Source organism: Canis lupus, chromosome 4, assembly GCF_011100685.1.
Source record: "Canis lupus familiaris isolate Mischka breed German Shepherd chromosome 4, alternate assembly UU_Cfam_GSD_1.0, whole genome shotgun sequence".
NCBI classification, from domain to species: Eukaryota; Metazoa; Chordata; class Mammalia; order Carnivora; family Canidae; genus Canis; species Canis lupus.
In genome coordinates this window covers 20,827,510-20,854,200 of record NC_049225.1, presented here as the reverse complement: position 1 = coordinate 20,854,200, position 26,691 = coordinate 20,827,510, and the positions used below count along the sequence as shown (strand labels likewise).

Sequence of the window (26,691 nt, the reverse complement as noted above, 5' to 3'; positions counted from 1 at the left end):
TGGAAGAGTTGCTCACAAAAAGGTTAAATATGGAGTGACTCAAGTTATTTTTTTCTCCTACGTTTGGATTTTCACACCCATAATTTAAAGAATACTCAATTTTAAGAAAAGCCACCAAAAACATAAATAGGAAATATTAATACCTTTATTCTGGCATAATGCAGTATTTTATATATTAACTCAATTTTACAGAAAAAGCATTTTATGTACAATTGTAAAGAAACTGCTGCACCGATAGCTCCAATGTAAATGGATTGTATTTTAAAAGTTCATGGAGTTTGTTACATTGGAAAATATTTTCTCCATAGAAAATAGTAAAAAGCACATTTCCCACACTAGTCTAACAACCCCATTAAAATCAAGTAATAGCTGAATGATGTATTTTTAAGTATGGTGTGAATTCTGGGATCCAGGAGAAACTTCAGCTTCATTTATTTGAAACAGCCATGTTTTCCTTGAAATTAAGTTGTATGAAGTGAAACTCCCATTAAATGCCTCCCCCCACCCTTGTTTTCTGCCAGATTATTTTTCTGTAGGCTAATCCACATCAAGGTTTTAATTGCTCCTTCCTAAAGGACAGGTAACGTGTCCTTTTAATCTGCTTGATAAGGAACCATTCCTATTCAAAGTAGGAAATATTTTGGTTGTTATTAAAATATGCTCAGTACTTGAGCAAAACCAGAATCTAAGACATTATTATCTACACAGCACATGAGTTGTCAGTCATCAAACACCCTCTCCTGAGTCCCTGTGGCTTGATGGGAAGCCATGAGGAGTGGGAGGAAAAGTGGTAAAATGGACAAGTGGATCATGAAAGAAAAGCCAAAAGAATTTCTGAAAACAGAGAAACATCCAGTCAGGAATGAAGGACAGACCTGAAGTCCAAACAGAGGAAGGACACATTGCCTCAAGCATCAAAGAATTGATCTGCTATTTGAACACCTTACTGCAAGGTCACAGGGTAAAAGGCAGTTAGATAAAAGACTCAATCCAGTGAGAAAAACCAGGGCTCAGAAAGATTTTAACTGTTCAAAAATAATCAAATGAAAACAAGACAGGCCATGTATATTAACTTCTCCTATCAGTGTATTCCCTGAGATTCCCAGTACAGAATTTCTAGGAACTAAGGCAAGAAAACAATGTCATTCTTATGCTCCTGCACCATGCAGAAGTTTGTCAGAGAAGTAATATTTGAGAACTCAGAGAGTTACCTGGCCAGGGGCAATATGAAGTTCTTCAGTTCCCTCAAAGCAACAACTTAAAATAACCATACAGAGACTGTCCTAAGCAGCTATAAAACCTTTGGATGGAATAGCAGTCTTACAGAAACAGATCCTACACCATGGCTACAGGAACTAGGACTCTGAGAAAACATACTGAATCATTCTACCTAAAACTCCAGTTTACGCATTAGAAGTTCATCTCTAGAAACATTAATAACCTGTTTTTACTGTGAAAAGAATGTTTTATCATGCATCTTTACTTGCTCCTCTCTTTGTTCTCAACAGAGATGCAGGTTTCCTTCTCACATGTGAAAAACATTTTCAGTGGGTTTCCTGACTCTTGTCAGCAATGCAAATCTCTGCCCCTGACCCCCTAATTCCTTCTTGGTAGATAATGTTAATCTTCCAATAGAAAGTGGAGTACATTATCATCAAGCACCTATTATTCAGCCTCCTTACTTACAAAGAAAGTTATGGGGACATCTTACACATCTGCAATTCCTTAAAGACACTTGCTTTCTATTAAAATACTTCTTTATACATAAATAGATAAAATCTGTGAATAATTCATGGAAGGATCCATCACCTTAAAAAGTTAAAAATGGGGATCCCTGGGTGGCGCAGCGGTTTAGCACCTGCCTTTGGCCCAGGGCGCGATCCTGGAGACCCGGGATCGAGTCCCACATCAGGCTCCCAGTGCATGGAGCCTGCTTGTGTCTCTGCCTCTCTCTCTCTCTGTGACTATCATAAATAAATAAAAATTAAAAAAAAAAAAGTTAAAAATGTATCAAAATGTACATAACAATGGCAAATCTATATAATGTCTCCATTTGTGTCACCATCCTCCAAACCTAGAGCATATGCTGCCATAAAATGTATTACCTCCCAGCTAAGTTTGAAACCTTGTTTCAAAACATTGCTCAGTACTAATTCTCAGGAGACATGTTATAGGACCACGTGAGTCACTGTTAGGCAGATGGCTGAGGAATGCTAATTACAGACCCAAGCCTGGACTGTGCAGAGTGCCTCTCCAGAGAACGCTATCTTCCCCATAGGTATTCAAGGAAGGACACTATTTAAGTATAAGGACAGATCAACTTAAAAAGTATGGGCAAAATCATGCTTGATTTTATCTTACAACCCACAGTGTATCAGAACAAAATTTAATGAATTCATACATCCTTTCAAAAGATAAACCTGATACAGAAGTAGCAATAGTTACAAATCATAATCATCGGATGAAATAATTTCCATGAAGCTTGTCTCTCTGGAAAGAGATGGGGACAAGGCAAGTGGTCAGGAAGGAAACAGTGTGCTTTTAACCTTGCAGGAAAATCAGTGTTCAGTTCCATGTTACTGCATAAACTCTCCACTTCAAATTACTGCCCAAATGCTTTACTGAAACTCCTCTTCTGGCCTTTGTTTTGGAATCTGTTATTTTTGTTGCCACCTCTTGATCGCTGTCCTCTGAAGCTTCGATTTCCCTCCCGCTGTCCTCTAAAGCCTCGACTGCCTTCCCGCTGTCCCCGGGAGCCTCGACTGCCTTCCCGCTGTCCACGGAAGTTTCGATATCCTTCCCGAGGTCCTTCCAGCTCTGGTTGCTCTGTGGCCACGGAGAGCTGCCAGCGACGCGAATCATGCCATTTTTCCTGCAGAGAGATGGTTTTATTTTTACCTGCTCTGATTTTTTTTAAAGATTTTTAAATTTATTTATTCATGAGAGACACAGAGAGAGAGGCAGAGACACAGGCAGAGGGAGAAGTAGGCTCCATGCATGGACTTGATCCCGGGACTCCAAGATCATGCCCTGGGCCAAAGGCAGTGCTAAACCGCTGACCCACCCAGGGATCCCCACCTGCTCTGATTTTTATTGAATTTGGTTTAAAAAGGCAAGAGAAAGACCATTCTCTTGCCTTTTCTCTAAAGAAAAACCTGACTGATAACCCAAGTGTTTAAAAGGTCAGTGGTTAAAAATAACACAGCCCTCACGGCCCAAAAGCCAGTCATGGCAGTGCAACAAAGTAAGTTTCACTACAAGAAGTACCCTCATCACTGTATCATTTATTCAATTCAATTACTACAGGTTATCCACAGCTGTCGGGTAGTAAAATATGCAAATATACCATATACAAATCCATTCCTCACAGCAGTAGTGAATGAAGATAGAGCAATTTAAAAAAATGTCTATGTAAACCCCATACAATATACACAAAGAAAAAAAGCTAGATATTATTCACAACTCTAGAGAAAGGAAAGAAGGAAAACAGGCAGGCTGAGTAAGAAAACTATCAGAATAAAAAGACTAGGAGAAAAAAAAAAGACTGGTTAGGAGAAAAAAATACTAAAATTCATTAAATCTAATTGTCTTTTAGAAAAGGGACTAGAGCTGTTGTTTCCCTTTCGATTATTCTGTATTTTCAGTAATGAATACATTTCAAAGACTGATTATATTTACTTGCTTACTTACTTATTTTAAAGAAAGGGCATGAGCAGGGGGATGGGGAGGGGGAGAGGGAAGAGAGAGAATCCCAAACAAACTCGAGCTGAGGACAAAGCTCAACACGGGGCTTGACCCCGTGACCCCAACATCATGACTAAGTCAAATTCAAGACTCGGCTGCTCAACCAACTGAACCACCCAGGCACCCCAGTAGTGAACATTTTATAATTTAAATACGTTAATTTCAAAATCCAAGAGACAAGAATACCTGTATTTCTGTTAATGCTGCAGTAGGGACGTCGAAGCAAACCCCCTAGAAATCAAAACAAATGCAAGTTAACCCAGCCTTTCACCAAAGCCAGATGTGTACATTGAGTGATAGTCCCAAAGATCGAGGTATTGTATTAAAAATCAGAAACAAAAAGACTCCAGGTATTAACTTTAGACCAAGGCCAATACATTATGCCTCTCAAAAGCACAATACCAAAAACCTAAGGATATTTTTCCCCCTAAGGATATTTTTAAAAGGGATTCCAAAGGATTCAGAACTGACTAGAGATCATTCTTGGATAATTCCTTAAGTATCTATTAGCTACATTTTAGAGCTGAGGAAACAGGTTCAGAGAGGCTGACTTGTCACAGGATCCCAGCTCATAAGCAGGGCAGATTCTAAAAATCTGGTCAGAATGGCTCCAAAACCAATAGTTTATATTAGAAATACACTTCTTTCACAAGAGAAGTGTATAGTCATCACTATTCAAGATGACCTAACTAAAAGTAGAAAAAAAAAATTTTTTTAAGAGAGGGAGGGAAGGGGGAATGGGTGAAGGAAAGGGAGAGAGAATTGTAAGCAGTCCCCATGCCCAGCACGGAGCCCGATGTGGGGCTCCATCTCACAACCCTGAGATCATGACCTGAGCTGAAATCAAGAGTCGGACGCTTAACTGACTGAGCCACCCAGGCACCCCAAAATAAATGATCTTCTATTTTTTTTTAAAATTAGGTGTGCCTGGGTGGCTTAAGTCAGTTACTTGTCTGCCATCAGGTCACATCATGATCCCACGGTCCTGGGACCGAGCACTGCATCCAGCTCTCTGCTCAGCGGGGAGTCTGCTTCTCCTTCTCCCTGTCTGCTCTTCCCTTCCCTGCTCATGTTCTCCCTCTTAAAAAAAATAAATAATAAATAAACACTACAGTAACAGTGCCATCACCCCCAATTAAGGAAGTCCTGTTTCTTGGTTTGCACCAAGGTAGCTGAACTACCCCTGCAACAGACTCCTCTCCTCTGGCTGCTTTTACATAAAACATCTTATGAGGCTTACCTCATTTCCACCCAATAATTCACACAATTATAACCACAGGTAGCATCAGGTACTGATGGATTTTACAATTAATGGGAATCTTCATTCACATGTATTTTTTCCATTTATTTATTTATAATCTCTACACTCAACATGAGGCTTGTACACAGGACCCCAAGACAAAAGTTGCACGCTCTACCAACTAAGCCAGCCAGATGTCCCTTCATTCACATATAATACTAAGTATTTAACACCATGCCCTCACTGGAGCATAAAATACCTAGAATATAGTTTTTCCCCGTTAGTATATCATAGTGTTCTTGAGGCTCTTGGTCAGTAGCATGCACAGCAAGGTAAAAAAAATTTAACTGAATAAAGGCACATCCTAAGAACTCTGAAATCCAGATAAAGATGCTACCAACTCTACCACCTGGCCAGGGAAGCTTCACAGGGAAACTTAATGCCAGGTCAAGTCATAAAGGATAATGGGGGGAAAGAGAAAGAAAGCAAGGTGCACACGGCACTGCTGGAGCAGAGGGTACTGGCAGGGAGGAGGCAAGGATGAAACTCATAAAGGGAGCAGGAGCTAGTTCATGAGGACTCTTCTCCTCCATGTGAAGGCTGAGACTTTAACCCATACAGTATGTGGAGTTACTTAAGGAGGTCAACATAGACATGCAGTTAGTGGACAACAAATCTGATCTGGTTCATTAGGCCAGTGGTTCTCAAAATATAGTCCATGCACCCCTGGAAACCTGAGATCTTTTGGGGAGGTTCCACAAGGTCAAAACTATTTTCATAACACTAAAATGTTAGGGGTCCTTTCCACTCTTGTTCTCTCATAAGCACACGGTGGAGTATACCAGACACTGAGTTACATGTGATGGCATCACTGCTCTCTGATGGCTAATGGAATAAGTTTAGGTTTTAGAACTCCAGGTTTAATTTCTGATATGGTAAATACTAATAGGTATCACTCACATAAACAAAAGCTTTTTGGTATCCCCAACATTTATTAAGAACGCAAAGGAATTATAAGACCAAAACGTTTCAGAACTGCTGTGCTTGTGTGTTCCGTTACCTGAGAGCAGGACTAGAAGAAAGAACACCAGGTTTGGAAGGCAAGATTTTAAATTTTGGGTTTAAATTAAAAGACTTTGGGGTTTTTTTTAAAGATTTTATTTATTTATTCATAAGGGACACAGAGAAAGAGAGAGGCACAGACACAGGCAGAGACAGAGGAAGAAGCAGGCTCCATGTAGGGAGCCTGACGTGGGACTCAATCACACCATGGACTGAAGGCGGCACTAAACCCCTGAGCCACCCGGGCTACCCAAATTAAAAGACTTTGGATTTAATTTTGAACAATTTTAAGTTGCTCAATAACGCCACCTGGGCAGAAATTGTCGGGGAAGCAGCTAGATGTCCATGTCTGGCATTGTGTGCATAGTTCAGGGTAGAGATACAGATGGGGTAGTTGTCAGTAACTAAAGGGCAACTGAAGGTCATGGATGATGCCCAGAGAAGACTAAGTAGAGAGCAAAAAGTGCATCATCCCCACAGAACAGGGAGAAGCCTCCATTTGGAGTTTTATCATCCACATTAAACTACTGAACCAAAGCAAGGTCACAACAGAGGCCCCAGTATTCCTTACCTGCTTTCCTTTGAGAAAAACCATTCCTTTCACTTTGGAATCAATATCCTCTCCCAGCTGCTCTTTAAGTTCTTTCCAAGCATAACTAATGTTTGGCATTTCAATTGAGCATCGTAAGATCATGGTCACAAAGCCCTTACAGAAGAAGGAAGAATGAAATTAGTCTCAAACCTAACTGATAAAAAAATTACACTCATGTTTCTAAAATATTTCCAGAAAAGTTCTTCCTAAAAGCATATACTTCTTCCTTCACCTCCAACATATACACACAAATTAGGACAAGTAAAACTGGGGAACTCAGAATGAGATTGATGGATTGTGCCAATGTTAGTACCCCAGCTGTGATACTACAGTTTTGTAAGATGTTACCATTGGTGGAAACTGGGCAAAGTGTAAAAGGGATCTCTCGGTGTTAGCTCTTACAACCAAATGTAAACCCACTGGCTAATTGAATTTAAACAAACAAATGAACAACTATATATAAACCTACAATTACTTCAAAAGTTTCATTAAAAAAAAAGCATATACCTTCCTAAGTTTCTAGATATACTGGCTAAATATATCATATGCATTTATGTGTTTATACGGTTGGGGTTTTTTTTTAGGATTAAAACTAGTAACCTATGATTCACATACCGTAACACCATTTTGAAGTATATAATTCAGGGGTTTTTAGTATATTCACAAGGTTTCAACCATCACCACTAAAATTCTGAAACACTTCATTACCCCAAAAAGAAACCATATACCTATTAGCACTCAATGTCATTCCCCCTCAATTGAGACACAGGATACTACGAACCTATTTTCTGTCTTAATGGGTTTTGTTTACATACATCTACCTTCACACAAAAGTTAAAGCAACTGATAAGTCTAACTGAACCCTTTCAAATCCTGCTCAAACTCAAAATATGAAGTGTTAGAGTATGACAGCCTTACCGCATCTGAGTTGATCAGAGAGCGCTGGTCTACTGATGTGGCACCTGAAATATGGGCCAAGGCTGCTGCCAGGGCTTCCACGGCTCCTTTCTCCTCTATTAGTTTCTCCGCTGACTGCTTGAAATGACTAATGGCAGTGGGAGGCACAGAATCCAAAAGCCTATGGTGTGATTGAGTATACTTGTTAGGAGAAAGGACAGAAGTGTACAGATTGCATTTTCAGGGCAAGAGCATCTCAAGATAAATCGCTAACTTTCAAATATTTCATATACCTAACATCATTTTGATGCAATGGATACAATCATCACACATTTCTGTAAAAATAAATCCATTCCTCTGATTGCATCTAATTTGATTTTACTGTCAAATAAAAAAAGTTTCATCCCAAGAAAACAACAGAATGAATATCAAGATGTTCACCACAATATTATTTATGATAAAGATAAAATCTTTTAAAAAAAAAAGAAAAGAAAAAGAAAAAACCACAGCTATTTCCATTCTAAAATAAAAGGAAAAAGGACTTCCCTATCTGCTTAAAAATGATATGGACTTTTTATGAAAATACACATTGGTTAGGGAGTCACTATTATCTTGTTGATAATAAATGTCACTTCTTCAAAAGAGGTCATCCAGGACAAGGATGAACAAGGCCACATGAGGCAGCCTCTTTTGGAAGGGCTGCCCCTCTAGAGGACATCTCTCATACCCCACCAGCTTGTCTTTTCTCCTGCCTGGCCACCTAACCCCAAATTGCCTTAACTGGTGTCATAGAGAACTCTGTCTACAGAATACTTAAAGCCAGCCATGCTAAAATAAATTTGAAAATTATTTTCCTTTGGAGAACTTTCTTGAGCTATTAATTAATATCCTAATATCCAGCATTTCCTCTGATCATAGACCACCCCCCCATTTCTGCACCCAGCAAAGAGCCCAATGCTTAAACTCACAACCCTGAGATCAAGACCCAAGCTTTGATCAAGAGTTGGCTGCTTAATCAGCTGAGCCACCTAGGTGTCCCCACCCTTATTTTTTAAAAAATAAGTATTACACATATTTATTTATTTTTTTAAAGAAAAATTTTAAAAACTTTATTTATTTATTCATGAGAGACACAGAGAGAGGCAGAGACATAGGCAGAGGGAGAAGCAGGCCCCATACAGGGAGCCTGATGTGGGACTCAGTCCTGGGACTCCAAGATCATGCCCTAAGTCAAAGGCAGGCATCCAATCTCTGAGCCACCCAAGTGTCCTGCATTACACATATTTATAACAATTATGGAAAACAGTCTAGAACTGACGCTCAGACTCAGTGGTTCTTAAGCAGGGGAGGTAGGTCACCTCTTGGAAATCTTGGGAAAATAATCCAGGACCTTCCTGGTTTCGTAATACTAATCCCATTCTCACCCCCCGGAATACAATGCATAGCCAGAGATGCTGAACTACCCTTCCCCAATGTCAGTAGCACTTCCAGTGACAAACACTGCTACTTCACCTAATCTTCACCCTCTAGAAATAATTTAAAGAAATGATCAACTCATTCCTAACAGCTGGGGGACTAGACTGAGGACAATGTAGAATATAATCTGTGACTCTCTAATCAATTTTCACATGAGAAGCACCCACACCATGTCTAAGATATGATTCCTTAAAATGCCCAAGGCAGGCTAAATTATTAATAATGGACAGTGGTTTCCTCTGGTGAACAGGATTGGGTAGGAATGAGTGTGGGCAGCCCGGGTAGCGCCGCCTTTGGCCCAGGGCATGACCCTGGAGACCCGGGAACGAGTCCCACGTTGGGCTCCCTGCATGGAGCCTGCTTCTCCCTCTGCCTGTGTCTTTGCCCCTCTCTGTCTCTCATAAATAAATAAATAAAATCTTAAAAAAAAAAAATGAGTACAAATTAGGATTTTAATTTTTACTTCAGCACAGTATTTTCATAACAAGTAAGTTATAAATCACTTAAAATAATAAATAAGATTCAGAAAAAAAAAAAAGATTCAGAAGACCAAATCTCTTAACTACACGAAGTCAGGCAATAAATGGAACAAGCACTACAACAGACTACAGCGGCAGCAGGAAACATACCTGATGGCATCTTTGCTGGAAGCTTTTATGATCTCTGTTGCAGATGGGACACCTATTCGTTTAAATTTAATTCCCTACAAGAAAATGAGCCAGTTTAATATACAATGTGGTCATTAACTGTTTTCATTGAGATTAAATCTTCTAATTTTTTTAATATTATGAAACATACTTATTACACATTTGAAAGATTAAAAAAAAAAGAAAAAGATAAACTATTTTAGAATGGTTCTAGATTTATGGAAAAGGTACAAAGATACTACACAGTTCCTGTATGTTTATGTACTGAGTTTCCCTATTATTACCTCTATGGTACATCGGTCATAGCTAAGAAATCAACACACTACTATTAACTGAATTCTAGAGTTCATTCAAATTCCACTAGTTTTTGTACTAATATCCTTTTTCTGTTCCAGTGACAACATCACATTGAGTTATCATGCATTCTTAGTCCCCTCTGATCTGTGGCAGTTTCTGTCTTTCCTTGTTTTTCATGACCTTGTCAGACTTAAGGAGTACTGGTCAGGTATTTTGTAAAAATTCTGTCCCTTACTGTGAGGCTATCAGGTTTTTTGCATGCTTAGACTGAGATTATGGGCTTGGGGGAAGAAAACCAGAGGTATGTCTCATCACATCGTTCTTAAGGCATTTGTTTATCACTGATGTTAACCACATCTAACCAGGCAATGCTTGCCTGCATTCTGCACTACATGTAAAGTGCCCCCTCCTTCTCCTTAAGCAAGTCACCAAGTATAGTCAGCTCAAGGGGAAGGGGAGAAATTAATCTGTCAGAAAAACCCATGTTCTCTCTCCCATCCTAAATTTATTTATTTATTTTTTAAGATTGGTTTATTTATTTGAGGGAGAGAGAATCCCGAAGCTGACTCCCAGCTGAGTGTGTAGCCCAACACAGGGCTCGATCCCAGGACCCTGAGATCATGACCTAAGCCAAAATCACAAGTCAGCTCCTTAACCCACTGAGCATCCCAAAACACCCCTATTATTTTGGTTTTTAAGCAATTCCTATAACCCTCGATCTATGTTAAAAATATATGGGGTGGGGCACAGGTGACTTCAGTCGGTTAAGTGGCTGCTTCTGGCTCAGATCATGATCCTGGGGTCCTGGAATTGAGCCCCACATCAGGCCTCCTGCTCAGCAGTGAGTCTGCTTCTCCTTTTGCCCCTCAACCCAATCATGTTCTCATGTCTCACTCTCTCTCAAATAAATAAAACCTTAAAAAATATATGAGAAAACAAAACCACCGCTTTCAAATGCAAACTTATTTCAAACTGGACTTGATATTGTAGGACAATGTATAAAATAATATGTATCTAACAAGCTTTCGATTATGGCCACATACTAGAAATAAATACAATTTAAAGTTAATAAAAATTGAATTATAAAAAACAAAGACTGAGTTTAGAACTCAATATTTGCAGAATGAAGGCTAAGAAAACAATTTTACCGCTTTTTGCTCCACTTGTGCTAACTGATACTCCTCCTTGTGCTGATAAAAGCAGATGCAAATCCCTGTCCTTCCAGCTCTGCCCGTCCTCCCAGAGCGATGAATATAGGACTCCACATCCTATGGAAATAAAATACATGAGTGACACAAACAAAGGACACAAAGACCTGAGTGGTGTATGCACAGGCAGGTGTGGTGGTTATATTATATACCAGAGTATGAAGTTCCCTAGCATTTCTAAAATAACGAACGGTGACAATTTTTAAAACTCTCTAGAATAGTGGTCCCCATCCAATTATTCAAAAAGCATCATCTAAATAGTGCTGTGTTACAGAGGCACATATGTAATTTCAATCTCCAATTTTCTAGTAACCCACTAAAAAACAAAAATTTAAATTAATGATATATTTTTAAACTCAATACATCTAAAAGTTGTATCACCTCAATATGCTACCTATATGAAACAGCTGATCACTAACATATTTTACATTTTTTTTAAAAGGCGTTTATTTCTTTTTTTTTCAAGTTTTTTTTTTAATTTTTATTTATTTATGATAGTCACAGAGAGAGAGAGAGAGGCAGAGACACAGGCAGAGGGAGAAGCAGGCTCCATGCAACGGGAGCCTGATGTGGGATTCGATCCCGGGTCTCCAGGATCACGCCCTGGGCCAAAGGCAGGCGCCAAACCGCTGCGCCACCCAGGGATCCCCATATTTTACATTTTTTGGTAAGGCTTCCAAATCTAGTGTACATAATAGAAAGTTTAAAATTATTATTATTATTTTTAAAGATTTATTTATTTATGATAGAGAGAGAAGCAGAGACACAGGCAGAGGGAGAAGCAGGCTCCATGCCGGGAGCCCGATGCGGGACTCGATCCCGGGACTCCAGGATCGTGCCCTGGGCCAAAGGCAGGCACCAAACCGCTGAGCCACCCAGGGATCCCCTTATTTTTAAAAATCCAATGTTTATTTTATACCTAGAGTACACGTGTTGATTCAGACTACTTCCAGTGCTTGACAGCTACACATGGCTGTGGCCATCGTATTGGACAGCACAGTTCTACAGGACCCTTTAAAGAGCTGGTGCCTTCATAGTAATCAGGTATTTTTTCTATCATTATAAACAACCTTCTAATCCTGAAGGATCTGCCAATTTGTGGGGGTCCTCACATTTGAAGCAACGGGAACAGAACAAGATCTTTTATACCAACTTTTATTCACATGAAGCACTGTCCACACCACATAACCTATGCTTCAGGCCCTCCCTAAGACATTCCCATCACCCTCAAACCCAAGCAATTTTAAACACAGAGACTATCTTTTCTATATCCTCTAGCTCATGAGTTTATCCCACCCTGACCCTGCCTCAGTCCCCCCAATCTTCAAAGTCCACTTCGCAGTTATCCTACCTACATGAGCTTATCAAATCTCCCTCCAACCAGAAATAATCCTCCCAACCTCTGGACACTGACCACACTTCCACTCAGTTCTGAAGGAAGGACCTCAGAAGAGGTTTGTTTTTAAAATCACATGTAGCATTCCCAGCACTCAAGAGATACTTATTACTAACCACAGGAAGTAAACAATACAACTTCCCATTTGTTTTAGTAGTCAAAACAAACAATAAGATGAAACATAATATAGAATACTTACCTTTGGTGGAGAACTCTGTATCACCAGATCAACCTCAGGGATGTCTAACCCACGAGCAGCAACATTAGTTGCAACCAAAACTCCAAAATCACCATTTCTAAAACCTTTCAGAGTGATTTCTCTCTGCTTCTGAGGAATATCTCCATGCAATGACTGGGCATCCTGCCAAAGAAATAAACTGGCTTAAGATACCAACAATACAGGTACTTTTCATATCACCCATAAGACCTGTAAAGACATTTCTATTTTGTGATACTCCCACTGAAAATAAAGCAGAGGGAAAACTATGTGCCTTACATCGATAAATCTCAAATTTTTTCTTACTCCTTGGTCATTAAATCAATGTCCAGCTATACTTACTGGGTAAAGATCACCAGACAAGAGTGATCAAACCTACTGCATCAGGATAGCCTCGGGTTTGGGTCACCCTTCCCTCATCTGTGAGAGGAGACTGACAGATCAGGGGAGCTCTCACAGGGAAACGGGGTCTATCAGTTGGAAGAGGCTCCCTCCCTATAGGAAAGGGAGGGCAAGGACCAACCTGCCTTATGGACACATTCTGTGACAACTCCTGGGCTTCTTTCTTGGTTTCGCAGAAGATAATGGTACGCCCATGAAAACCACTATATACTCGGATCACATCCCCAATAACTGCTGCCCTTTGAGTCCAGTGGCACTTGATAGCCAGGTGCTTATGAGAGGGAAAAAAAAAAGATGTATTTAGTAAAACCTACCTGAAACCTGAAATCATCTGCTCAAAACTACTAGTGTTAGAAGCAATTGTTTAAGCCTAACTAGAGCAGACCACTGCCACCGCTGTGTAGAGAAAAAAAAAACAAACCTAAACCATTAAAGCAGAGAGCTGTCTCTCTCTCTCAAATTAATAAGCCTTTTTAAATTTTATTTATGCATGAGTGATGGAAAGAGAGAGACGGGGGGGGGGGGAGAAGGTGTGCAGAGAGACACAGGCAGAGGGAGAAGCAGACTCCCCACACAAGCCCAATGTAGGACCTGATTCCAGGACCCCGGGATCACGCCCTGAGCCAAAGGCAGATGCTCAATTGCTAAGCCACCCAGGTGTCCCTAATAAGTCTTTTAAAAAGTTGTGGGACACCTAGGTGGCACAACTGGTTAATAGTCCAATTCTCGGTTTTAGCTCAGGTCATGATCTCAGGATTGTGAGATCAAGCTCCACATCTAGCTCAGTACTCAGTGTGAAGTCTGCTTAAGACTCTCTCTCCCTCTGTGCCCCCTTCCCGCCCCCACACATGCTTCCTCTCTCTAAAATAAACAAATCTTGGGCAGCCCCAGTGGCTCAGCAGTTTAGTGCCACCTTCAGCCAGGGGCGGGATCCTGGAGACCCGGGATCGAGTCCCATGCTGGGCTCCCTAGATGGAGCCTGCTTCTCCCTCTTCCTGTGTCTCTGCCTCTCTCTCCCTCTCTATCATACATAAATAAAATATTTAAAAAATAAATCTTAAAAAAAAAAAAAAGTAGGGAGCTATTGTTCCCCTTTCTCTGGTTCCTCGATTTCCTTCTTTCCTCCCTCCCTCCCTCTCTCCCTTCTTCCTTCTCTCCTTCCTGCTTTCTTTTGTTTTTTAAAATGCCCAGCATGGAGCCCAATGCAGGGCCTGAACCCACAACTTTGAGATTTAACCCAAGACAAGATCAAGAGTTGGATGCTCCAGACACCTGGATAGCCTGGATGGCTCAGAGGTTAAGCGCCTGCCTTCAGCTCAGGGTGTGATTCTGGAGTCCAGGGATGGAGTCCTGCATTTGGGACCCCTGCATGGAGCCTACCTCTCCCTCTGTGTCCCTCATGAATAAATAAATTAAATATTAAAAAAAAAAAGAGTCGGATGCTCAACCCACTGAGCCACCCAGGCATCCCTCGTTCCTCTATTTTCTGAACCAACCAGGAAAATGAAGAAAAAGAAACATCATCTCTTCATTCCTACAGGACACCAAGGAACTGACAAGAGAAAAATTTCTGAATGTTTCATCCTTTCACCCACTTAAAAATGCAATTAGTCAGCCTGCAGGTCTGTTTCTTGGTAAAAGGAATTCTATGTGCTAGAACCTAACATGAAAATGGCTTCAACACAAAGTACTAGATTCCTCTGCTGCTCTCAAAGTATTTAAATTCTAGGCATAACTTCTTCCGACTTACATAATTCAGACAGAGATTCCAAAAGATTTTGAAATCAGACTACCAGATAATGAAATTTAGAAAACACAGATACTATACAACTCAAATAAAAATAGATCTTTACTTGGCCCTTCACATGGATCATGGATTTAGTATTTATCCATAAAAAGTGTATATTTACCAGTCTTAATCAGACAGGGAAAACACGACATACAATTTTTTACTAATTCTAGCAGCTGAATGAATCATTTACCTCCACGGTTATTGCCGTTTTCTGGGTCTTTTTACCAATCAGGTCCACCTGTTCATATGTAGATTTCATGTATTTCTTAGCAACATTATATACCCAATGAGGGCAAGTTGCAGAAAAAAGCAATGTTTGGGGATTGTCTTCTGAATCTTTGGGGGAAAAAAAGTCAGTATGAATAACCCAAATAAGCCTACACAGTACTCCACATCACCCAGTTCTTCCAGGGTCCAACAGCATGCTACAGCAACAATGTGAGGCCAAGCCAGGCACTTATGACACAAAAATGAAAGACAGAGATTCCCAATGGGCAAAGAAATACTACCCTAAGTAATTTATGTGAAGGAGATCACTAAGCAAGTAACCTATGATAACACCAGAACAGATTCTATACTCCTCTATACTCATTTCCTCAGTCTCTTGAGTTTAGGATTTCAGTCTATTCATTCTTTGAGGTCAGGTACTGAAAAGCTCCCCAACCCTCATGTTTTATAAAGTTTGCTCTTTGAAGAATACTGCATTTTCATGTATTTCAAATGGTGGTTTGAGTAGATAGAACTCTTTTGGAGAGAAATTAACAATGTACATTGAGAAACATGAACTATTTATACCTTTTAACTCAGTAATTTTATTTCGGGACATCTATCCTAAAGTATAAATTCCAAATACTGACGTGTGAAGGAAACTTTCTGCATAAAAATGTTTCTAAGCAGAATTATTAAATTACCTAAAAATTAAAATACACAGATGGAATTAAATCATAGCACAACCTCTTCAGTGTTATGCCAAATTGTTGCATAGCAAGATTAAAATTAACACATACACACATGCTCAATAGTACAGAGTCAGGAAAAAAGAGATCCAAAGCAAAGCACATCAAGCTGGAAGAATATGAGATTTTTCTTCTCTTACTTTCCCAAATTTTCCCCATTACAATTATGTGATAAATCATGATTTTTAAAAAAGAAAGTTAAGTCTTCCTAAATAAAATAAGTCACCCCCTGATATAAGGCTTCATTTAGCTCTGAGAAGACTACATAGTCACCACTCTTCCTCTAATCCCTTCCATCAGTTCCTTGAATTTGGAGCTTACCTTTTTTGTATGCCACACTTAAAATCTCTTCCACTTGATCAGCAAACCCCATATCTAACATCTGGTCAACTTCATCCAAGACAACATGCTTAAGTTTGGTGAGATCTAGCTTGCCATTCTGAAGGTGGTCTTTGATACGACCTGGGGTCCCAACCAGGATATCAATCCCATTCCGCATACGTTCAACTGTAAACAAAATCAATGATAAGACAGGCTGAGTTTTTAAGTCCTTTTATTAGTCTGGGGTATCCATTAAATACATTTTTATTCTAAAATATTTATTAACCACAAGCACAAGGTAATATGCTAACTACCAAAAATAAAGATATTCAAGGCATTCCTTAATCTAGTGGGAAGAACAGGTAAGAAATGACAGCCCAGTGTATTATGTGACATTAAGAGAAAAATGCGCCAGTGGGGGACAGAACCACCAGGAAAGAAATGCCTTTCTTGGTGGTGGAAAGTGTCAAGGTTTCACAAAGTGGAAAAGAGAATCTTAAAAGAATAAGAACTTTATATAAGGTAAGCATGTATGGAGAGAACGAGACCAGGAAAAAGGGCAAGTATTCCGAGGTGTAGAGATGTTCAGGAAAACGGAGTCCAGTATAACAAGGTAAAGGGATAATGATGCAGCTTTTTACTGAATTACCCTTGCAGTCTAGGGTTCGTACTGGACACTCTATGTACATTATCCAATTCAATCCTCACAACACCCCTGGCGGGGGGAGTTTAGTAACCTTGGAAATCAAGCAGCTTGAACTTAAAATCACACTGTGAGCAGAGTTCAGATTCAAACATACACTTTTCTGATGTCAAAGCCTAGTTCATTCAACCAAAGCTGAAAAGACATAATTAGAAGCCTTGCATGCCAATGCCAACATTTTTATTTTTTAAAGCCTTAAATCCAAAAAAAAAAAAAAAAAAAAAAAAAGAAAAGCCTTAAATCCTTTCCCAAATTACATATCTGCTCTCATAATAAAGTTTCAAGGTCTTGAACTGGTAAGTAATGGAATCCTACAGGATTCCAGTAGGGACTTGCATTTGGCTCTTAGGCCCAGAGAAAAGGCGGCCCACTGGTAGCAAGAAAGAAAGACTCCAAAAGAGGCAGATCCATCATCCTTGACAAAGAATAACTCTGAATCATGACTTTCTAGTGCCAAAAGCCCAAATGGACTCTATCCTCTCAGATTCAGTAAGAGATCTTTGTAGCCTTTAGGTAAACAGAGCAGTAATACAAAAATCCGAGTAACTCTATATAGGATTTGATACACATCATCATGTAGGACCATATTCTTGACCATCTATAAACAATAACGACAAAAGAAAACCACAATAAATGATTAAACAATCCTAAAAAAAATTTTTTTAATTAAAAAATAAATGACTAAACACGGTAAAATCAGATTTCAAGGCCAGAGAAATCTAACCAGAGCATCCAGTAATAGCTGGCATTTTCCTTCCCTCATTTTTGGAGTTACTTACTTTGACCTCCATAGGGAGTTCCACCATAAAAACAAGCCACCGCCAGCTTTCTTGTGATGTCACTGAAGTCTCTGCTTACTTGATTTGCCAACTCCCTCGTGGGTGCAAGAACCAGTACCTGAAAAGGAAAAACTAATCACTGAATTCAAAGTATTATGCAGTATTTGTTTCTTAACAAAATTGGAATTCACCAGAAGGCTCAACTCATCTTAACAAGTATTTTCAAAATATCTATTATATGCTTTGCAACCTACTTGGTGTGAAGAATCAGATATAATAATACAGTCCCTAACAAACCTACTCAGAAATTTGTGATCCTACCAATCATAAAAAAGTAGGGCCAAAACATGTGGTGCTCCAGGAGGGCTCACAGAGTAGGCCAGAGGAACTGGGGAGTTTCCTGGAGCCACTACTACCTAAATAGCAAAATAGCATTCTAAGAAGCAACAACTTGAGCAAGGAGTAACACTGCTGATAACATTAGCTAATCTTTGAGCTTTCACTGTCTCAGGCTCTACTAAATGTTTACTATGCATTGTTCTCGTTTAATTCTCACAAGTTATTCACCCACCTATAATAAACACACAATTTTGAACCAAAAGGCTAAGAAGCAAAGCAAACCTGGATTTAAATTCAGACAGTTGGGTTCTGAAACCAAGGGACTGAACCTCTACACTAAATTGAAAGTAGAACAAAGACAAATTAAGGCAGGACCAACCAACGTGGTGAGGGGCTTTATATCCCAGAGCAGTCTGAGTTTGACCCAACAGGATATTTATTTAACAGAAAGGACTATAGGTCCTTAAGTAAAGTAACAACATGAAACATGTATGATTTAAGAACATTCATTGATTCATCAGATACATTCATCCAATGGATATTTACTAAATATCCACTATGTACCAGGCTGGAATAATTCCAAGTGCTAAAATAATCCATTTGTTTAATGCTGCATTTGTTTACAGCAATAAACAATGAATTACTGAGGGAGGAGTATGGACATTGAAAGGCCAGTAAACAAGTGAGGTGGGGCCAGAAAGATGACACGATGACAACACAGGTATGTCAGTGAATTTAAGGTTTGTCAAATGCCAGGTTCTCCAGAAATGAATGAACCCAATATGCACAATCTTGACAAGGAAGCTTGGTCTCTTCATCTCTGAGTACCCCTCCTTCTACTTATGCATCTCTACTAAAACTGTTCTCTCCACCTAGGTAAAAATGGTCAGAGATACTTCATCAAACCTGTAAGCCCCAGGGACATCTAATGGTTTGAAGGGAACACAATGGGCATTAATACAGGTGATCACAACCACTGAGTGGATTATCATATTTAAACTTACAGGGTTTGTGGCCAATACTCTTAAAAGAATAATCCTACTTTAATTTCAAATAAAGATCTGTAATACATATCAAAAAGAAAAAAAAAGGCTCTAAGGAGAACCCACTAAAAAAACGATAGTATATGATGTAAACAATGCCTAAGAGATGTTTTGCTCCTATGCAGATATGGAGCTCTTAAGCTCTGTGTTAAAGACAATTACCTGAGGGGCACGACCTCTTTTCCTGTCTTGCAGTTCTCCCTGGAGCTTCACAATCAAAGGGATGGCAAAGGAGAATGTCTTCCCAGTTCCTGTCCGCGCCTGTGCAATTAAGTCCTTTCCACTATAGACATGGTAAAATGTCTTTGCTTGTATAGGAAACAGGAAGGTCACCCCACGGGCTGTGAACAAATTAACCATGTTATCTGGTAATGCAGTTCTTAACATCCCAGCCATGCTTCCGGTCCTGCGGAATTGAGGAATTCTACCTTCCAGTCAGTATCTACAAAGTCAGGTTGTAATGTATTCTAGTAGTGAAGAATGTGCTTGACTGAAAGTTATCAACAAACTTTAAAGCACCAAATTATGGTAAATATTATTTAAGACTTTAGTCACTTGTCATGAAATCTCATCCACAGGTCAACTGAAGCACCCAAATGAGGTGCTTTGCAGTTCAGACCATGCCACACTTGCTTCAGAAAATACCTACTCAAGCATCTGTGACTACCTAGTTCATTCACAGGGACACTGCTAGGCTGAGTTCTGAGTCAGGTTTGTACCGTTAAGAAATGCCTTACAAGAGGGCAAGGATAAAAAAGAAAATACGAACATGGCATGAAACAGTGCAATCAGTCCTCACACTTCTGAATACACATATTGGTTTGAATAAAATTGAATCACCTACTTAAGAGGCAGCAAAGCCATCACTAGTACAGTCCTGTACTGTATACATGGATCTATTATATGGTTGCATATACTGTCCTTTATCTCAACAAAAACAGTGGAGTGCTTCCAAATAAATATTCTAACATTATACAGTACTTCCAAAAATATTACCTTTGAGAAGTTTAATAGTCTCTTCAGATATGGGAAAATTAGAGAAAGCTCCTTCTTTCTGTTCCACAGGTATTTCCTATCAAGTAAAGGGCCACAGAAAGAAATTAGAAACTTCACCCTTACAGGTAATCATAGAGAAGCCTTCTGAGAAAGAAACAAAAGAACCAATTCTAAAACATCTCTTCTAAATCAACCAAAAATAGAAGATCCGAAAAGGAAATATACCATAATCACCTATAAAACTCTACCAAGAGAAAAATCTGTAGCAAATATATACCATACATATACTATGTGTGGCTAGTGAAGGCAGATTCAGTGTCAACTAAGAACTATTCTGTTGCCATCGCATAGACCTACAATATACAGTAGTCCCTCCTTATCCAAAAGGGATTTGTTCTAAGACCCCCAGTGGGTACCTGAAACCACAGATAGTATGGAGCCTATTTATTGGTTTTTGTTTTTTTTTTTTTACCTACACATATATATTCAAGATAAGTTTTTAAGTTAGGCACCATAAGAAACTAACAACAACAATAACAAAATAGAACAACTGTAACAATATACCATAATAAAAATTATGTGAATGTGGTCTTTCTCTCAAAACATCTTCCTGTTCTGCATTCACCCTTCTTGGGATGATGTGAACAGATAAAATGCCTAGGTGAGTTGAATGACATAGGCATTGTGATGCAGTGGCAGGCTACTATTAACCTTCTGACAGTGTGTCAGGAGGAGAATCATCTGCTCCTGAACATGGTTGACAGAGGGTAACTGGAACCCTGGAAAGCAAAACATCAGATCGGGGGGGACTACTGTATTGCTGAAAGGTCACTAACCCTTTTCCACCCAGTCACATCTTTCACATATATCCACAGAAAATAAGAAACAAACATTTAACACAAAGTGGTCACTGTGGCATCATTCTAAAGTGAAAAATCTAGGGACGCCTAGGTGGCTCAGGGGTTGAGCATCTGCCTTTGGCTTGCGTCGTGATCCCATGATCCCATGGTCCCATGATCGAGTTCCACATTGGGCTCCCTGCATGGAGCCTGCTTCTCCCTCTGCCTGTCTCTGCCTCTCGCTTTCTGTGCCTCTCATAGATAAATAAATATTAAAAAAAAAAAAGTAAAAAATCTAAATGTCCAATAGAGGAAATAAGTGAATTTCTAAACATTTATATGATGGATTGTGGAACCATTAAAAATATTTAACATTTATTTTTTTAAAAGATTTTATTTATTTCTTTATTCATGAAAGACATACACAGAGAGAGGCAGAAGCAGACAGAGGGAGAAGCAGGCTCCCCGTGGGGAGCCCAATATGGGACTTGATCCCGGGACCACGGGACCACCGCCCTGAGCCAAAGTAAGACGCTCAACCGCTGAGCCACCCAGGCGTTCCCCTAACATTTTTTTTTTTTAAAGATTTTATTTATTTATTCATGAGCAATACTGTGAGAGAGGCAGAGGAGAAGCAGGCTCCTGGCAGGGAACCTGATGCACAACTTGATACAGGGGCTCAAAGGCGGATACTCAACGACTGAGCCACCCAGTGTCCCAATATTTAACATTTAAAATTGGGGGGGGGGGGGGGATGTGGGTGGCTCAGTCGGTTAAGTACCTGCCTTCGGCTCAGGTCATGATCTCAAGGTCCTAGGATCAAGCTCCACATCACACTCCTGCTCAGTGAGGAATCTGCTTCTTCCTCTGCCCCCTCCTTGTGTTCTTTTTTTAAAAATAAATAAAATCTCTTAAAAAATAAAAGTGGGGATAAAGAGGAGCTTGAGTGGCTCAGTCTGTTAGTGTCCGACTCCTGGTTTTAGCTTAAGTCATGATCTCAGGGTCATGAGTCTGAACCCTGCATCGGGCTCTGCATTCAGTGTGGAGTCTACTTCAAATTTTCTCTCTCAGGTAGCCCCGGTGGCGCAGCGGTTTAGCGCCCCCTGCAGCCCAGGGTGTGATCCTGGAGACCCGGGATCAAGTCCCACATCGGGATCCTTGCATGGAGCCTGCTTCTCCCTCTGCCTGTGTCTCTGCCTCTCTCTCTCTCTCTCTGTTTCTCATGAATAAATAAATAAATAAATCTTTAAAAATTTTCTCTCTCCCTCTCCTTCTGCCCCTCTCCACCAGTAGTGTACACACACTCTAAAAATAAATAAAATCATATATATATATATGGAGATCAAGAGTCACATGCTCTATTGACTGAGCCAGGCATCCTCTCCCACTTTTAAATACCAGTAGCAATTAGCTACTTATTTATCTGAAACAACAATAAAAACTACATTCTATACATTAAAATACAACTTTACCTGCTCTAACTCACTGCTACTTTCTTCCCCTAGGGTTTCACTGGTGTTAGAGACAAGTCCAGAATGAGGGAATCCATTCTTCAGTTTGGGGCTTTTCTCTCCAATTTCTCCATTCATTTCCTTTTCTTTCTTCATCTTCTTGGGCTTAGGAGCACTTATCTCTTCTTCAGAAGGTTCTTCACTTTTTATTACTTTTTTTGTTTTAGGAGAAACAACTTTCTTTTCAAAGGACTCCTTTGTTTTTTTCACACTTTTGGTTTTAGGAGAAATTATGTCATCCTGAGATGGCTCCTCTTTCTTTTTTGCCTTTTTAGATTTAGGAGAATTCATGTCAACCTCATTAGACTCAGCTTTCTTTTTAACTTTTTTAGCTTTAGGGGAAGGAATTTCTTCTTTTACTTCTGTTGCCTCTTCAGTCTTAATAGATTTTGGTTTCTCCTTTCTACCTTTCTAAAAAAAATTAAAGAAAATACAAACTACTGAGTAAAGCAAGTTTACATTTGTATGACACATCAATGTTGGATTATTTAAAGATCACATAATTTTGAACACAATTGGGGGGCATTTTTCAACATCTGTACTTTCGGGATCCCTGGGTGGCGCAGCGGTTTGGCGCCTGCCTTTGGCCCAGGGCGCGATCCTGGAGACCCGGGATCGAATCCCACATCGGGCTCCCGGTGCATGGAGCCTGCTTCTCCCTCTGCCTGTGTCTCTGCCTCTCTCTCTCTCTCTGTGACTATCATAAATAAATAAAAATTAAAAAAAAAAAAAAAAAGAAACAACATCTGTACTTTCACCTTATAATAAATCAAAACACTATGCACCATTTCTTAGCTATATGGACTTAAGTACCGTTATATCAATAATTTCATCAGCTTATAAGAGAACGCAACGCCTCTTGGTATCTATTCAAATTGTTAGTTGAAAAAGTTGTAAAAAAAAAAAAAAAGTTGTAAAATAAAACTTTCATAGGGGATTTAGAGTGGCTCATGGGATGCTCCAAAAGACTCTAAACCACATATGTATGACTATAGAAAGAGATCAAGTAGTTTAATTCTAATAGAGTAATAAGGTCATATATGTCCACAGATGGACGATGTTAAGCAGATTTCTTTCTCTGCCAGAATTCCTGTACAGGTAAAACAGTGATTCATAATATCTGTCTTGGCTATTGACAAGTGCAAATTAATTTTTACAAAGACACTTTACGAACCAAAAATCTATAAAGCCCCACAATCTATCACCCCATGTGTAAAAAAGATGTATCTAATTTAAGGGGGGGGGGGGGAAGCACATTACAAGGAAATGGAATGGGTGAAATCTCAAAATCAAAACTCCAAACCCAACCCAACCCAACCCAACCCAGGGCTATGGCTCCTACCTGAAATGTCTGACCTTTTCCAACTTTTCATATACTGAAAGTTAATTAATATTACCGAAACCAAGTAGACAGGTGTTGTAGCCTCTGTTAAAACCTCTCTGAAATGCCAATTCCAGAACTATGGAGATTATATTTAGCTGAAATCTGCCTCTCTGAACCTTCAGGCCCTGCTTCTGCTCTCAAGTCATGAGTGACGCTAATCTTTCCCGAATGATCACCTTTCAGCTATCAGAAAAATAATCTAGTCTCCCCACAAGACTCCGGTTCTTTCATCCCTTCGTTCCACCGAGTAAGAGAGGATATCCTAACCCGGTGGTCTCCTCTGGAATGTGATTGGGTTTGGCCATGTCCCTCTTCACTTGAGCATCCCACAACTGAATACCTTCACTGATGTGGAGCAGGTAAGCCAGGACCACTTCCTCCCCACCTGTAAGGACAAGTCTGTGCTCCCTCGGCTTCCTACAATGCCAAAATATTGCTGTTGTAAAAGCTCCGCATCAAAAAGACTCATACACAGCAAAGGAAAGGAAATTCTAAGTCATGCACAACAGGAATTCAGGGACAATTTTTGTTCTCACCGACTGATCTTGGAACAGAGACTCGGTCACAAGTTAAATCACTAAGGAATTGGGATCCCTGGGTGGCGCAGCGGTTTGGCGCCTGCCTTTGGCCCAGGGCGTGATCCTGGAGACCCGGGATCGAATCCCATATCGGGCTCCCGATGCATGGAGCCTGCTTCTCCCTCTGCCTGTGTCTCTGCCTCTCTCTCTCTCTCTCTCTCTGACTATCATAAGTAAATAAATAAAAATTAAAAAAAAAAAAAAGAAAAAAAAAAGAAAATCACTAAGGAATTAACAGTAAAGAGGCAGACCGCTATCAAGGCAACGTAAGACCCCTACACACCGCCGACCCTCTATCAAAAAGATGCTGTACACTCGGCACAACAACGCATCTTTTCACCTTTCCACGGGAAATCTACTCAGTAGACGTTAAGCCGAATACTTCATCTTCTTAAGGCTGCTCACCGGCAAACAAGTTGTACTTCCTTACTACTAAAGTGTCACTCAGAGGTATCGCCAGTCTATTCTGAAGCTTCGGTCCCTACCTGACCTGACAACTCCCTCCGCACACGCTCACACCCGGAGTTAGCGAGCCAGCAACGTGGGGCCCGAGCATGAGCATCCAAATGCGCACCGGGCGCGCGGCGCCCAGACTCCCGGGCCACGTGGGAGGCGCTCACCCCAGCTCCGGCCCGCCTGCGCCGCTCGTGCGCCCACCGCCCGCCGAGAGCACGGGTTCCTGGCACCCTCCCGGTCGAACCCCACACCGGGACCCGCACACGCCGCGTCCGCGGGCGCGCCACCGCCGCCCAGCCGAGCACCCCACCCCGCTCCCGTATCCCGCTCCCCTCGGCGCCCCGGGTCGTCCCTCGGCCCTCGGCGGCACCTTCTCATTCTGCTTCCGCGGTGTCTCCACTTCTTCCATGGCGGTCTCGGAGTCCAAACCCGCGTCACTAAGGAGTTTCCCCGGCATTGTTCACCTCAAGCAATTCGGGCCGACCGGTCAGGTCCACCGCGTGGAGAGGAAGAGACTGTACTCCCCGTTTAGACCACCCACTTTCGTCACTTCCGGTAGCAAGGCGGTTCCGGCGGAAGCAGAAATCCCGGGGGAGGCGGAGGCCCACGTGGTCAGCGCGGGCGCCGGCGCTGCTCTCCGTGCTGCGGGGTGGGCAACTGTCCGCTCGCCGCGCCTGGCCTGGAAGGGTCCGGCTGGGAGGAACCGCAGAGGTTAACAAACACTGGCCAGATTCTCCGTGGCCCCAACCTGATAAATGACTTTATCACGCTTTTCCGTGGTTTATGTTAGATCGCTGGAGTTGGCAAGATCCTTTCAGGCACAGACGCCACCGAGGTCTGTTCTTGATCACCTGGCCGAAGTGCGCAGACTCACAGGCCTGGTTAAGAACTAGAGTTCAGTCCGGATTCGGTGGTTCCTTTATGCGTGCACGCAGACATCCCCTGAGCATTCACAGTAATGCCAGGTAGCGGACAATGCACAAGAGTTGTCATCCAGGAACTTTATAGACTGCTGGGAGATAGACGGATATCAGCTGTTCTGAAGACACAGAGAGGCACCTGTCGGTAGAGAGGGCCCCAAGCCACGTGGACCTCTAAGAAAATACTGGGCTCTAAATCCTGGATAATTGGACAATACACTAATTCAAGGAGTTGAGGGAAAGTGGTCCATTGAATGATCTATGACGGTGTCGCTGAACTTTTCTGAAAAACTACTGATCCAAAGAATTGGGAACCACTTCAACACAAAATCATTTTTAAAAAATGAGTTAAAACAAAAATCAGTTGAAATCATGCCTGGCTTTGAAAACCCGCACTGCTTGTCCTGTGATTTTGCACACATTACTTAATCTGAACCTGAGTTGTGCATGAAATGGGAGTAACAAACTTACCTCATAGGCTGAGAAAATTAAGATAATGAAACGGGTTTAGCAGTGCCTGGCACATAAAGCACAATAAATGAGAGCTATTAAAACATGTAGGTCTTTAGAAAGACAACTTAAAATATAATCATTTTATGATGAAAATGCTGGAACTTTTATTTCTGTATTTCATGAGCTTAGTTTTTACTGCACATTTTTAAATGACAGTTGAAAAATTTCATGTTTCACATAAACTATTATTTGAGGTTTCACAGTTCTTTAACAAATTTACATATTTTAACTTACACTCTGATCTCTTTAAACTAGGAGCCTTGGTTGATCCATCTTTGCATCCTGAAGATTTCAAACAGTGCCTGGTACATAGACATGTAGTAGATTGACACTAAATGTTGATTGACCATTAAAATGGCAATGTTGTGGGGTGGAGGAGAAAA

General features: G+C 40.7%; 1 protein-coding gene across 1 annotated transcript; it reads right to left on the bottom strand.

Moving 5' to 3' along the window:
* Window positions 1-127: 127 nt before the first annotated feature.
* DDX21 (DExD-box helicase 21) lies at window positions 128-25,425 on the bottom strand. Its single transcript, XM_038534155.1, has 15 exons — window positions 25,246-25,425; window positions 22,419-22,868; window positions 20,108-20,183; window positions 19,274-19,452; window positions 17,730-17,847; window positions 16,248-16,433; window positions 15,161-15,306; window positions 13,300-13,449; window positions 12,759-12,920; window positions 11,104-11,223; window positions 9,641-9,714; window positions 7,557-7,716; window positions 6,618-6,752; window positions 3,931-3,975; window positions 128-2,872 (listed from the first exon to the last, which is right to left on the bottom strand). The coding sequence occupies exons 1-15, from the start codon at window positions 25,330-25,332 to the stop codon at window positions 2,603-2,605; spliced, it is 2,358 nt and encodes a 785-aa protein (XP_038390083.1). The 5' UTR covers window positions 25,333-25,425; the 3' UTR covers window positions 128-2,602.
* Window positions 25,426-26,691: the final 1,266 nt, after the last annotated feature.

Coding starts and splice junctions, on each gene's coding strand:
- DDX21 (XM_038534155.1), bottom strand. CDS start 25,332: ATGCCGGGGAAACTCCTTAGTGACGCGGGTTTGGACTCCGAGACCGCC. Junction 17,848..19,273: donor AAAGAGGTCGTGCCCCTCAG/GTAATTGTCTTT, acceptor TTTCCTTTTCAG/GTACTGGTTCTTGCACCCAC. Junction 12,921..13,299: donor AGAATGTGTCCATAAGGCAG/GTTGGTCCTTGC, acceptor TTTCTTTGGCAG/GATGCCCAGTCATTGCATGG.